This window comes from Hyaena hyaena, unplaced genomic scaffold (genome assembly GCF_003009895.1).
Source record: "Hyaena hyaena isolate Hyena2069 unplaced genomic scaffold, ASM300989v1 scaffold_88, whole genome shotgun sequence".
In the NCBI taxonomy this organism is placed as follows: domain Eukaryota; kingdom Metazoa; phylum Chordata; class Mammalia; order Carnivora; family Hyaenidae; genus Hyaena; species Hyaena hyaena.
Window position 1 is genome coordinate 2,241,640 of NW_024080720.1, and position 15,218 is coordinate 2,256,857.

At 43.0% G+C, this 15,218-nt stretch overlaps 1 protein-coding gene across 2 annotated transcripts in view; it reads left to right on the plus strand.

The window, feature by feature from the left end:
* Positions 1-15,218, plus strand: part of PRKCB (protein kinase C beta) — a 329,605-nt gene that overhangs the window by 127,292 nt on the left and 187,095 nt on the right. For both annotated transcript variants that reach the window (XM_039234397.1, XM_039234398.1), the window contains exon 3: positions 11,475-11,557. In XM_039234397.1, the coding sequence (XP_039090328.1) occupies positions 11,475-11,557 (83 nt within the window). The remainder of the gene's footprint in view (positions 1-11,474; positions 11,558-15,218) is intronic.

A 15,218-nucleotide genomic window follows, 5' to 3' on the forward strand; every position in this document is an offset into this window, starting at 1 on the left:
TTAATCTGGTCTCATCCTCATAATCCTGTATGAAGTAGGTGGTCTTATTCCTGTTCTGTGGTTGAGGATATTTTAGCTCAGAGATAATATGTAACCAAGGTAAGTCAGGATGACCCGCTAGAGCAGAGACTCTGATGTCTTTGGGTGGGTCGCACAGAGCTTTAAAAATACCCTATCTGGCAATGCTGGACCAGTGATTCCAGGGCTACTGTTGGATGGAGTGTCTCTGGGATGAGCATGCATTCTCCGGTTCAGCTCAACCACTCTCCTCTGCTGGGTTACACCGGCTTGCTTCACTTAGTCACAAGGGCTAGTCTCAGTAGGCATTTGAGTTTGTAAGCCCTGCTTTATTTTTTTTTTTTAATTTTTTTTAATGTTTTTTATTTATTTCTAGGAGAGAGAGAGCGTGAGCAGGGGAGGGTCAGAGAGAGAGGGAGTCACAGACTGAAACAGGCTCCAGGCTCCGAGCTGGCAGTCAGCACAGAGCCCGACGCAGGGCTCGAACCCACAAACCGCGAGATCATGACCTAAGCGAAAGTCGGACACTTAACCGACTAAGCCACCCAGGCGCCCCTGTAAGCCCTGCTTTAAAGTAGGTAGGATGAGCCGACCATTGTCCCATGGGGCTCTTGAGTTGAATTATCATGTGGAATGTGTCATTTCTATCCCAATATGGCCTTCGATATGCTGGTGGGAGCTCCTCTGCCTTCAATTTCCTTTGTGGACTGTGTATGATGGGCTGCTGGCATGGATATGTTTGCGGAACAAATTTGCACAGTAGGGGATGAGTAAAATGCATTAAGGAGAGTCATCCAGCCTGGGCAGGAGTGTCGGGCAGTAGAGCCAGAGGAGACAAGACTAAAGTTAAACTGTGGTTATGCTGTCAGTGGATGCCAAGCTACAGAATTCGATCTTATTCTTAGACCAGTGCTTTCCAATAATGCTTTCTATGATGAGTGTCCAATGTGGTAGTTTCTAGGTACACTTGCAGTGTGGTTTATGTGAATGTGAAACTCAATTTTATTTATTTTATTTACCTAGTTTTAAAATAACTTTTTAAAAGTTTATTTATTTAGTTTGAGAGAGAGCAAGCGCGTGTGAGAGAGTGCAAGCAGGGGGAGGGACAGAGAGAGAGAGACAGAGAGAATCCCGAGCAGGCTCCGCACTGTCAGCACAGAGTCTGATGTGGGGCTTGATCTCCTGAACCATGAGATCTGACCTGAGCTGAAATCAGGAGTCAGATGCTTAACTGACTGAGCCACCCAGGTGCCCCTAAGGACCTCAATTTTAAATTTTACGTAATTAGTTTAAATGAGCATGGCCCAGGGGTTAGTGGCTGCCATATTGGTCCGTGCATCTTCAGACAATAGGCAGCCAGTGAATGTGTCAGAGCAGGGAAATGATATAAAAAGTGAGTTTTCAGAGCATGAATTTTTGAAGAGCATGTAGGCTGCATGGGGTGGAGGGTAGTAGGTAGGAATCTTATTGACAATACTTAGTGTCTGTTTGGCACTTACTATGTCCACACACTGTGCCAAGATTAATTCATAAGCCTAATAACAGCTCTTGCAGAAAAGTACCATTATTATTTCTCTTGTATAGACTAGGAACCAGAGACACAGCAAGGTCAATGGACTGATTCAAGGTCATAGAGCTAATATATGTGCTGCCGAAGCGAGCACTCAAGGTCATAGAGCTAATAAATAGCAGCATCTGCTGTAGAATCCAGGCAACTTGCCTGCAGAGCTTGTCCTATGAACCCCTCTAACCTGGAAGGAAGTAAATAAACCCTCCTTGAGAGCTTGCTTTGTGCCCTGCTGCTGTGCATTTATACGCGACATCTCATTTAGAAATCATGGCAGTTGCGTGGCATTGGTGGCCTCATCTCCTTTGCAGTTCTGGAAAACTTCAGCTCGTAGTGATGCAATATCAGGCAGACTCATCTGTTTCTGGGGAGACCAGTTACAGCTTCGTGGCAAGATTGCTTGTCTGAGTTGCTGGGGGCAGTTAGGGTGGAATCAGTGGGGAAGATATAGGAGGATATGGTATAAAAGATGTTGCGAAGGAAGACTCGGTAAGATTTAGCAACTGACTGGATGGCGGGGGTGAGGAAAGCGGGGGAGGATTTTTTCTGGAACAGTGAGATAGATGACAAACACAAAAGTGGCGACACCGTGTAAGTTGAGTGTGGGCTCTAGAGGAAGACAAACCCGGTTTCAAGTACAAGAAGTGCCACTGACTAGCTGGACGCCCTCGGGCACATCATTTCTCCCTGAGCGTCAGCATCTCTGTTGACACAATGCAGGTCAGAACATCTTCCTCGTCTTCCTCAGGGGGCCGTGATGCGGCTCAGGTGAAATCACATAGTGTGACCACGTGGGTCAGTCTTCTGAATGCCAGGGGGCCAGGTGTTGGGTGCAAATGATGCCTTTGATTGTGGAGATGGTTTGGGAAAGCATATGGGGGAGCCCTGCCTCATCTTGGACACTAGGGAGTTTCATGTCTGTGATTTAGCTTTGACCCGAGAGGAAAAAGGGATCCTCTCCGGCCATTGCAAAGCAAGATAGGAGTGCCAATGGCTCCATCTCCAGTGCCCCTTTCCACCCAGCACTTCGTGGGTGTTGTCTTGTTTGAGCATTGCAACAGCCTTCTGACAGTAGGTACCGTCATTGTTCCCATTTTCCAGGTGAGACACTGAGGCCCAGAGAGGTGTAGTGGTTGGGCTAATGGCTTCAGCATATAGATGGTCAATGAGGGTTCAAACCTAGGTCCAGCAGAGGCCAGAGTGACTCTTGGCAGAAGACAGGATTTTCTCCCTTGAAAGTCGGCTGTTTGGAAGCCTCCTGAGACAGGTGAGGGCGGAGGAAAGACCTGAGGGCTCTTCGCTTACTTCTCCCTCCACAGACACCTGCAGCTAGCACTGGAATTTCTGCCACAGGCTGATGTTGCAGGATTCGGGGACAAAGATTACTTCCAGGGATGTCAGTTTTCCACTAAAGACGCCAGTGAGAATGAGGTAGAAGGAGAGAATCAACTCCGAAGGGAAAAAAGAAAGTGTTGATGACTTGATTCAGACCTCTTTGGATGCAGTGAATACATTATAGTGGTTAGAATTGGGACTTTAGGGGTGGGGTGCAGTGTGAAACGAAGTTAGGATCCCAGTGCGTTCTTGGGACAGATGTTCCAGGGAAGTGCCCTGGGCTTTTGACTAAGGTCTTCTGCTTCCGGGATCCACCAGTAGCTGCGATACTGTTTTCCTGTGGCTGCCGTAGCAAGTTACTGCCAACATAGTGGCTTATTACAACACAGATTCATAATTGTATAGTTCTGGAGGTTAGAACTGAAAATGGGTCTTGTGGGTCTAAAATCAAGGTGTTGGCAGGGCTGAGTTCCTTGTGGACGCTCCAGGGGACAATCTGTTCCACGGCGTTTCTAGCTGCTGGAGGCCACCCACATCCCTTGGCTTGTGTTCCTTTCCAGCAATGACATCACTCCAAACTCTGCTTCTGCTGTCACATCTACTCCTCTGACTCGGACCCTCCTGCTCTCATCTGGTAAGGACCCTTGTGATTACATTGGTCCCACCAGTATAATCCAGAATAATTTTCCATCTCAAGATCCTTCATTCAATCACACATGCAAAGTCTGTTTCTCTACGGAAGGTAACATTCACAAATTCCAGGGGTTAGGACATGGACATCTTTGGTGAGGGTTGGGGGAAGGCATTATTCTACCTACAAAGCTGGGCTGTGACCTTCACAGTCTTACATGTAAAAAGGGAGGGGTGGAGGTGGATAGAGCTGGGAACTTTCCTCTCATTCTCCACTGGAGCTGAGTCGCAATTCTCTTTTAGGTCATGCATGCATTTTGCCACCTGACCCTCAGACATTTTCATTGCTCACCTGGCCCCTAGGCATTTGAGGCATTGTATAGTCCTAATGAAGCATGCCTACAGGCTGGATTCTGAGGGCTGTAGGCTGCTGGCTTTTAACTTCTGCAGAGCGAGGAGCTGTTGAATAAACCATGAAGGATCTAGGAATTCTTGGCTCTTACCAGGTACCTGTTTGAAAGCAGGACCTGGTGTGTGTTGCAGCAGCTCAGTAAATGTTGTCTCTTTTTAAAGAAAAACTGGTTTTACCCTGAATTTGCCAAACAGAAATGAGGGGGTGTTTATTTGTATCACAAAAGGATTTAGTTTGTTTCTTTAAATAGCCAGCCCTACTACTTCTCTTTTTTTTTTTAAGTTTTTTTTAATGTTTTACCCATTTCTAGGAGAGAAAGAGACAGACAGCGTGAGCAGGGGAGGGTCAGAGAGAGAGGGAGATACAGACTCTGAAATAGACTCCAGGCTCTGAGCTGGCAGTCAGCACAGAGCCCGACGCGGGGCTCGAACCCACGAACCGCGAGATCATGACCTAAGCGAAAGTCGGATGCTTAACCGACTAAGCCACCCAGGCGCCCCCCTACTACTTTTCTTTACAGTGTTTTAGTTAATGGGAAATTTGATTTACACAACTTCCAGAAATGCATTGTGTAAAGGAGGTACCTGTAACAGAAGCTCATCAATGTTCCAGTATGTTCCAAATTCTCCATGGAGTAGGATCGAGTGTAGTCAAGTCACTTGGTGCATTGATTCTAGCTTGGTGGGAGTGGATTATTTCTGTGGTCACTTGGAAGGCTGCCTTAAAGAGACTGTGACAATGGCTGCTGTACTTCTGCCCCTATTCATGGTGGAAGGCTGTCAGGAGGTACATGTTACCATGAGGTTGATTGGGCTTTCTTCTTTTTCTGTGGCTGATGGTAATTCATCCTTTTGTTCATTGATTCACAAAATACTGGTTTACTAAATATCACTTATGTACCAGGAATTGGAGCAGACACTAGAAACTAGAGATGAACCTCCCTGGCCCCCTTAAAGAGACTAAGGATGAATAAGATCTTAACTGATATTTTAGATATTTTGAAAAAAGATTCTAGTCTACAGTGACTACGTGATGGTGATGGTGGTTGGGAAGAACTTCTCTAAACAGTTCTGGGTTGAAGAAGAAATTAGAACCAAAATAGACCACTTAGTAACTTAAAAATGGCAAGTCAGTATAAAATATAGGATGTCACCAAAGCTGTACTTGAAAGGGAAGTTTTTAGCTTTAAAATATTTAATAAAAAAATTTAGAGTTTACTGATTTTTTGAGATAGAGACAGAGAGACAGAGCATGAGCAGAGGAGGGGCACAGAGAAAGACACACACACACACACACACACACACACACACACACACACACACACACAGAATCTGAAGCAGGCTCCAGGCTCTGAGCTATCAGCACGGCGCCTGATGCGGGGCTCAGACTGTCAGACCATGAGATCATGACCTAAGCTGAAGTCAGAAACTTAACCAAATGAATCACTCAGGTACCCCTAATTTTTTTAAAGTTTATTTATTATTTCTGAGAGAAAAAGAGAGAGAGAGAGAGCACAAGCAGGGGAGGGGCAGAAGGGGGGTGGGTAGGCACAGAGCCCAAAGCAGGCTCTAGGCTCTGACCTGTCAGCACAGAGCCTGACATGGGGCTCAAACCCATGGACTGCAAGGTCATGACTAGAGTTGCAGTTGGATACTCAACTGATTGAGCCTCCGAGGCGCCCCAAAATCTTGAATTTTTAACAAAGAAGAATGGGAATAAATTAACTGAACTGTTCATTCAAGAAGCTTGAGAAAGAACTATAAATAATAGCAGCAGATATTTGATGAATAGTCATGATATTTTAGGCACAGTTCTGAGCATGTATTAACTCACTTAATTCTGACAACAACCTTGTGATATGGTTGCTGTTATTATCACCATCATTTTCCAGAGAAGAAATTGAGGCCCAGGGAGATAAGATAATGTGTCCAGGATCCAAACCTGGCCACCTGACTCCAAAATTCATACTTGTAACTAGGAAGTAATGCAATAACAAATATGGATAAGTAGTACAATTAAAATAAGCAGGGCAAATAAAAGTAAAAGTAGCAATGAATAACAAAGGGAAAAAAAACCAGTTGAATTGAGAAACATATCCATGATTTGTGTCTCTAATGGTAGAATAATCAAATAGACAATGAACGGGACAAGCCTCTGGAAAAAATAAAAAGAGAAACTACCAAAAAATATAATGTGCAGAAAGAATGAGAAAGGGCATATTATCATCCCAGATGAGCAGACACAGGGGACAAACACTGAGGAGAACACCATAGTCAGTTCCCAAGGAAAATGTAAATTCCAAGAATTAGTTTGAGAAGAGAGTGAGGGAGAGGTAAAGCTGGTAAAAGTTCAGAATGGACAGGACTGTCTGTTTTCATCTCCTTTTTTTCACATTGTTCTGAAAGTTACAGACATGGAAATATGAGAAGGGGGGAAAAGATAAGGAAAGAAAAGAGATGTATCTATCATAGAGGAAAAAGGAAAAAATATTATCAATGGGACTAATATGATTCTTTATCTAGAAAACTCAAAGAAAGCAACTGAAAACCCACAAAAAAACTATTAAGAGTTAAAAAAAATGCTTACAAAATAAATATATTGCTTCCCTGTTTGTAAACCATCACCAGCTAGAAAATAAAATGGGAAAAAAATGTCCAAATCACAACTATGTAAAAAATGGATCCCTTGACTAATACTAAATGAGAAGTGTGTAGGACCTGTGGAGAAAAGAGAAGACTTCCTTGAATGACACAAAGTCAGATTTTAACAAGGTGACACCCTATTCCTGATAGAAAGACTCATTGCTATAAAAGTGTCAGCTCTCTTGAATTTAATATCTAAATTTGAGACAATTTCAATCAAAGTTCCAGTGAGTATTTCTCTGTGTGGGATGGTTGACTAAATACAATTCCAATAAGAATTCCATTGGTATTTTTAAAAGCTTGGTAAACTGATTCTAAAGTTCACTTGGAAGAATAAACATGCAGTGATTGCCAAGAAAATGTTGGATGTAAGGATAATGAGAGAGGACTTGCCCTGCCAAGATATAACATATTATAAAGCTACTATAATTAAAACCCACATTGCTGTACTCTAAGACACATCAGTGGAAGAGAACAGAAGGCCCAGAGACAGACCCCAGCATATATAATTATTCAGCATATAATAAAGTTGGCACTTGAAATCAGAGGGAAAGGGATGGATTGATTATTCAATAAAACACATTGGGACAGTTGATCACCTATTTGGGAAAAAATGGCAAAGTAGATTCCCATGCACATCAAGTGCCAAGAAATTACAGACGGATTAAAGAATTTGAAGCGCAAAGCGATGCCATATAGGAGTAAAAAAAAAAAAAAGAATAATATTTACGTGAAATTTGGGCATGTGGGAGGACCTTTTCAAGTGTAGTTGGACTGAGTTTTCTTTGTCCAGTTTTTTCCTTCAGTAGTCTGCAAACTATACATAATATTTCTATTCTTGTTCTTAATTGTTAGCACATATATTCAGGCTTACAGTGTCTTACTTGCACCTTCTCAGTATCTATAACCTCTTGAGGAATAAGACAAGACTCTTTGCACATCTCAATGTTACAGTCCTTTTCCCACCCCCATTTCTTATGACTTAGATTCTTCCCCCTCCTCTCTCCCTCTTTTTTTTTTTTAAGATTAAAAAAAAAAAACTAATCTCTACACCCAACGTGGGGCTTGAACATATAACCCTGAGATCAAGAGTTGTGAGCTCCACCACTGAGCCAGCCAGGTACCCCTCCATCTTTGTTTTTGTTCATTCTTTCACTTCTATTTGTATGCCTCTTTTCATTCATTTTGGGGGGGTATTCTTTTGTGGGGTGTATATGCTCTAGTAGTTCTTTTGTGGGAGGCAAATTTTCTAAGTCCTTATATTTGGAAATGTCTTTATTTTGTACCTTCATTTGAATGCCAGTTTGGCTTTGTATAAGGTTTTCAGTTGAAATGAATTTTCCTAAGCCTTTGAAGATACTGCTCTATCATATTCAGGAATTCAGAATTGCAGATGAGAAATCAGATGTCAAAATTATTTTGGTTTCTTTTTTGGTAGTCTTCCCCTCTTCACTTCCTGCCCCTGCTGGACACGCTTGAATGATCTCAGATACCGTCACTCTCTTTTCTTCCTTTATACCTACTGATGCTTGCTTGGTTGTTTCTTTCAAATTAATGACTCACATTCTTCTTAATCTTTAGGGAATTTTCTTTTTCTATTTTCTTTGATTACATCTTTACCACTCTGTTCTCTCTTGAACATCCATTTTGATGGATATTAAAATGTTTGGATCTATCCTTCATTTCTCCTATTCCTTTCCATACCTTTTGTTGAATTCTGGGGGAGTCCCTCAATTTAGACTTCCAGTTTGCTAAATACCTCTTTAGCCATGTCCATTCGGTTATCAGCCCAGCCCCTGAGCTTCCAATTTTGGCAATAATATTTTTCATTCCCTGAGCTATGTTTTTCTTTGACTCTTGATTTTGTTTCAAAATGGAACTAGGCTTATTTCCCTGATTATATACTCATTGTAAACATTTTGAACAATATAGAAAAAAGGTTCAAAGTGGCCATAATTGGTGTTCTGTGAAAGGGAGTTATGTGCAAAACGACCTCCAAAGGCTGAAGGAGTCACAGGACCAAAGAAAAAAAGCCAAATCCAGCTTGGTAAGAAATGATTCAGTAAAGGGACTTAAGGACAGGAACGGGTCTTGGGTGGCTGCAGGATGAATAGATCTCCACAGCCCCAACTTCCATCAAGACCTGCTTTTATAGCCCCCAGAGGCTGGGGAGTACTTGGTAGTAGACCACCTGGGAGAGATACTCAAGAATATTATGTGTCATAGTCATATCTCCAGAGCACTTCAATAACATTATGTTTCAACGGTTTACTTGAGGGTGTAGTTAAACAAAATGGAAAGAATGAGGGTGAGGGTTGTGCTCAAGAAGGTTGCAAGGTCACAGAGCCATCATCATGGTAAATTTGTCCAGATGTCATTAGTTTGGCTCTTACAACTGGCAGTCTTACTGTCCAGAGATAACCATCTCTGACTTCTGTTGACCACTGTTCATATATTTCACTGAGCCACCAAGCACCCCAACATAAATGTCTTTATACAAAGCATATATGACTCATAAAATACAGTAACTATTAAGACAGAAAAGGGAGTAAGCAAAGGAGAAAGAAATTGGCCTTTGGAACTCTTCTTGGTTCCCAACCATGAGGATTTAAAAATTCTGCATTGTGGAAAATACCAAACATATATTAAAGTAGACTGCTTAGTATAATGAATCCTCATGTGTCCATCATTCAGGTTCAAATAATGATCAGTCATGACTAATTTTTTTCCCCATCTATAACCCTTCCCTATCTCCTTCCTATCATGCTTAATTATTTTAATTAAATCATTTTATCCATAGAGATTTCAGGATGTATCCTCAAAGATAAGGATTCTTTAACCAAAAATAACCACACCAGAGAATTTTTTAATTCCCTATCAATAGCAATAATTCCCTCTTAATCATCATAAAGTGAATATATCCATTTTCCTGATTTTTTCATTGTTATTCAGACTAGTAGCTTATTCAAACTGGGATCTAGACAGGGTCCACATATTGCATTTAGTTGATAGGTTTCTCAAATCTCTTTGATTATATAAGTTGCTCCTCTGACCTATTCTTTACTTCTTGCAGGTTTTTTTCTTTTGGAGCAGTTTAACAATTTTTTTAATGCTTATTTATTTTTGAGAGAGAGTCAGTTATCTTATAGTTTTTCTACATTGTTGTGTTTAAAAAATTTTTTTTCCTATGGGGCACCTGTGTGGCTCAGTAGATTAAGCATTAGACTTCCGCTCAGGTCAGGATATCATAGTTTGTGAGTTGGAGCCCTGCATTGGTCTCTGTGCTGACAGTTCAGGGCCTGGAGCCTGCTTCGGATTCTGTGTCTCCCTCTCTTTCTGCCCCTTGCCTCCCTCAAAAAAATAAACATTAAAAAAATTTTTTTTCCTCATTGCCTCCCTGTGATGTCATTTAATATGTGGCTCTGTCACTTGTATTTTCTGTAAATTGGTAGTTGGATCAAAATGCTTGAAGTGATTCAAGTTTGATTATTTTGGCAAGAGTACTTGGTAGGTGATAGGCTACTTCATGGTAAGTCTCATCAATAGGCAGGTCAAGTCTTTTTGTGATGTTAATAGCCACCGATGATTGTTGCCCAGGTTCATTGTATCACTAGGCATAATCTTGAGCTTTCCTGCCTGTTTTCCTTCGCTGAGAATGTTCCTTGGAAAGATTCCAAGCCTGTTCCTGCCGCGTGGTATGTGTCCTCCAGGAAGACAGTTTAGAGTTTATAAAGGTAGATTTTTGAAAAACAACAAAAAAAATCAGTTAAAAATTTTTTTTCTTTGAGAGAGAGAGAGTGTGTATGAGTGGGGGAGAGGGGAGAATCATAAACAGGCTTCATGATCAGCATGGGCCCCAATGCAGGGCTTAGTCTCATGACCCTGAGATCGAGACCTGAGCCGAAATCAAGAGTTGGACAGTCAACCAACTGAGCCACTCAGGTGCCCACCCCCACAATCAGTTTTATTTATTTATTTATTTATTTTTTAAAAGTTAATTCATTTTTTTTGAGGGAGAGAGAGAGCATGCTCAAGGAGGGGAGAGGGACAGAGAGAGAGAGCTAGAGAATCCCAAGCAGGCCCCACCCTGCCAGCACAGAGCCTGATGTGGGGCTCGAACTCATGAACCATGAGTTGACCTGAGCCAAAACCAACAGCAGGACGCTTAACTGACTGAGCCACCCAGGTGCCCCCAAAATAAGTTTTATTTTGTATACAGTGTCCAACTGCTCCTTCTCAAGTGTATAATTCCCAGATAGTGGAGCCATATCAGAGATGCATTTAACTCATACAAGTTCAAATATAGGTGTGTATGTAGTTGTTTGCAAACTACTACAGTAACAATGTGAACATTGCAGCTTTTTCCTTCCACTCTTGCATTGCTTCTGGGTGAGATGGGGAATGGGTTTGCCATTTCTGCTTACTTTGTTTTTCTGCAGGGCCCTTCCTCTTATGCATGTCTATCTGAGTGTGATTCTAGTGGTTAAAGATATGTATTTCTTATGCATTCTGGACCAAAACATGAGCCGATTACCTCACGTAGTACCCGATCTAAGAGATCACATTCTGTTTCAAAACCAGCACAAGACGACAGCTTAAGTGATTTTTGGGGAGGGGGAGGGGTGTCATTTTGAGTGGTTGTGATGATCTCTTGAACCCCTAGTTTAACTGATTTGCAAGATGCAGCAGGAGGGTACCCAAGAGTTTGGCTTCAATAAAGGGTAAGATGTGGAATCTGACATCATTGTCTATTTTGATGTAAAAGCCTTTCCTTGTTGCAAAGTCAGGTTTAATGATTTCTTCCCCTTTTCCCTCTCTTACCCCTCTCCACTTCCCTTTCTCCCTCCTACCCTTATTTTCTCTTTTGCAGTCTGCTGTTTTGTCGTGCACAAGCGGTGCCATGAATTTGTCACTTTCTCCTGCCCAGGCGCTGACAAAGGCCCAGCCTCTGATGTAAGTAACGGGGCATTGGTCACCTCTCTCCGCCCGCAGTCAGTGCCTCCTTTGGGGTAAATATGAGCATACTTAGACAAAACAAAAACAAAAACAAAAACAAAAACAAGTTGGGCTGTTCTTATTCCAAGACATGGGGTAGTCCCTTCAGCCTCTGAGACATTTTTCATTTTAACGGAAAGGATAAAAGAAAGCATTTTGGGAGCAGGGTGTGACTGCACAGGAAGCCAGCTAGTTCCCCTATTATGGTTTTGCTGTCTTCATCTTTATTGGGGGGGCGGGTGGCATGGAGAGTGGTGGTCAGATGCTAGATTGTCCCTGCTACTGTAAAAAGGTAGTCAGGATAGTACCTTATGATGCACTTTATAGCACTTTGTGGTGAGGGTATTCTTGATAACAGGGCCCAGGAATTAGGAGGAAAGGAGTTTATCCCTCTCTTTGCATCCCAAAGTCTGGCTACTGTTGGTGGGACAGGGGGTCCTTCTGGGTAAAACAGGTAAATAACTTTTATTTTAATCATTATGAACTTATTTTAATATGTCTAGTAGTGGTTTTTGAATTTATGGTAGGGATATAAACTTCCCTACCTAAATAAAGGTATTTAGGTTAATCAAAAGATAAGTTGATTTAAGGAAACTATTAAGTGAATGACTATGAGCCCTGTAAGGATATGACAAAAGCCTTGGTCTAAGTTTGCCCAAAGCTTGAGGTACATTGTCGACCACCTACTCAACAGCCATTGATAGCCCTCCTTGTGTTCTTTCTGGCAGAGATCACCTCTATGCCCAGAGTTGAAAATGCCTGATACTTGCCTCTTAAGCCCCCTTGTAGTTAGTGAGTGACCAGGTGACCCTGATGTGTTCAGTGGGACCCTTGGGGGGACGTTGGGGGAGGCCTTCTAGGAAGGACTTTCCTTTCTGATAGGAGCAGATATCCCTTCCTTTTTCACATTGTTGGGGATTTTTGTGGGAGGATATAATGTATGGAGTTGTGGCAGCACCTTTGGGTTAATGAGGGAGACACACTTGCATCCCAAGTAGGGTAGAAGAGTTGAAGGAACCTGGGTAATTGATGACATTGGTGAGCTGCTGAGCCAACACTAGTTCTCTTCTGAGATGAGGAGCTCCTCTTGGTAGTCTCATTGTTTGGGGACATTCTTTTCCATGCAGCTGAAAATACATTGGTGGGATTGTGCGGCACGCACACCCTTCCTTTGGCCCAGTAATGAACTGTGCTTGGCATTGTTTATGTGTGGCTACTACCCCTTGCCCTCTTATTTTCTTCCTTCTTTGGTTCATCTTCCTGGAATTTTCCCCAATGGCATTGTCTTCATCACTGGGCCAGTCCTTACCCACTTAGACCCGATAGCTGACGGCTTGCCAGAAGTGAGTGGTGACTACCACTGTCATTGCATTTGTCGACCATTGTTGGCCTTCTGTAAGTGGTCATCTTCCATTTCGCTGCAAATCAGGGGCGTAACTGTTGCCACAACAACATGAATGCTCTAGAGCTTGTGGTGACAGTTCCTTGGCTCAGAAACTGTGGTCCTTGGGTTTAAGTACTCCAGGCACCATGAAACAATCAAGACTTATCTGCAGAGATGAAGATGGGCCATCCCTCATGTTCTCTTACATCACACTTCGGGCCCTTTTAGTGCAATTCCTTCTCTTGTTCCCCAGGATAATAAGCAGGGAGGCTTGGGGGGACAGCCTGGCTGCATTATAGAGTTCTGAATGTTCATGCAGTCCAAGGCTTCAGTCTCATGTGGCAGCCAAGAGGATGGTGTTTCCTATATCTTGTCTACATCTGTTGACTTTTTTCCTGTTGCCTAAGACAGAAACTCAGCTCAGACTGGTTTGTGTGGAAAGGGAAACTTTTGGTCCCTGAAGCTGAAAAGCCCAAGGGTAGTTAGACTGCCTTCAGATATAGTGAATCAAGGTACTGAAAAGAGGTCCCCAGGACCTTTCTCCCTTCCTCGGCTAAGCTTTCTGTCTTGGTATCTGTTTTAGGAAGATTTTTCTCCTAGGAGAGCATGAGTGCTGAGACACCTATGGTCTTATGTCTTATTCGTGCTTCAGTTCCAATGACAAAGGCTGAAGTTTCATTTTGCCATGGGTTACATGTAGCTGGAAGGATGGTTATGCTGATTGGCCAGGTGTGGTCATGTGCCTACTGCTGGCATGGAGGCCCTGTGTGGCCACCCACAGATCTAAGTGTCAGGGAGGTGTGGTACCTCATAGGAGAACTGGAGAAGAGGTATTGTGTACTGGTTAACATCTAGACTGTGGATGGAGCCAGCAGCATTCCTAGGCTCAGATATGGGTGACTGTGGGCAACATAAAGTACTTACATCTCTTTGTGCCTGAGATTCCTCATCTGAGAAATGGATAAAATAATAGTCTTGTTATGAGTATCCAGTGTATATATATCTGTAGAAGTGTCTGGTACATAACAAGTGCTATATGTGTGAAGATGATGATGGTGGGTGATAATGAATAACATTGAATATATGCTGGGCAGGCAGCAAAGACAGATGGCCAGTGTAGCCATTCATTGCTTTGAGTGTGGGGAGGACAGACAGCACTCCCTGTAGCTAGCATGCATAGGATTTGGCAGCCTACTTGGAATAATTCTATCTCTGGACACAGTTCCAAGAAGGTCAGTTGGCACTAAGGATGATAAATTGGTCCAGACTCCTGAACTGGCTTGACTCAGTTCATTGACCTTTTCCCATCCGTGGCTGGAGACATGATTAAAGATCTGGTCACACCTGCTCACCAAGCCAGCCAGGCTCTCTTTTGGCTGCTTGTAAGAGTCATGCAGTTAGGGAGGGATGCCCTCCTCCTGTGTGACCTTGGAGGACCTGGTGTGCAGCAAGCTCATGGAGCAGACAAGCACAGTCTCCACCTATGCACAGGGGATGTGCTAGACTCCTTCCTCTACGCCTTTGCTACTCTAACCCCAGTTTGAGCCAGGAAACATTCTTGATATTAGTAGAAATTTGTGTGGTTGGCATTCTTCTACAGATAGGTCCACATTATGGCCTATTAGGCTACCTGAGGAAACTTGACGAACCAGGCTCTGTCTCAGTGACTTCAGTTACTGACCCAACCATTCAATGCAAATAGGAATAGACAATATATATAGGCATCTGCCAGTTGAGGGACCTGACTGTATGGCACGGTTCCTGGGTGTTACCTCTGGTCATCTGCATCCATGGTCTTGGTCTCACCTCATTGGAAGCCCTCGATCCTGTGGTCTCTTCGACCTTGTAGAGAGGTCCATAAACATTATATATGATCTTATAGTTACCCAGCACTTAGAATACTAACCACATACACAGCTTCCCGAGAGATCTTAGAACAAGAAAAGAGGACTTGTCTCTTGGGGCTGGAACTGGGGTGCTGCAAGTGAGGTACGTCTCCTGGGCACAAAATTTAAAGGGTTCTTGCTTGTGTCTGTGGATATCTGATGGTCTAGGATGGCACCAGTCACATGACTGACAGTGAGCAGGTTGTCAGCCTGGGTTCTTTGATTCTCCTCCACATAGCTTCTCATTGCTCAGACGGCTAGCTCTGGCTTGTTCACCTGGTGGTTTCAGGGTTCCAAGACGAGCAAGAGAACATGCCCCAACATGCAGATGCTTTTCCAGCCTGTGCAT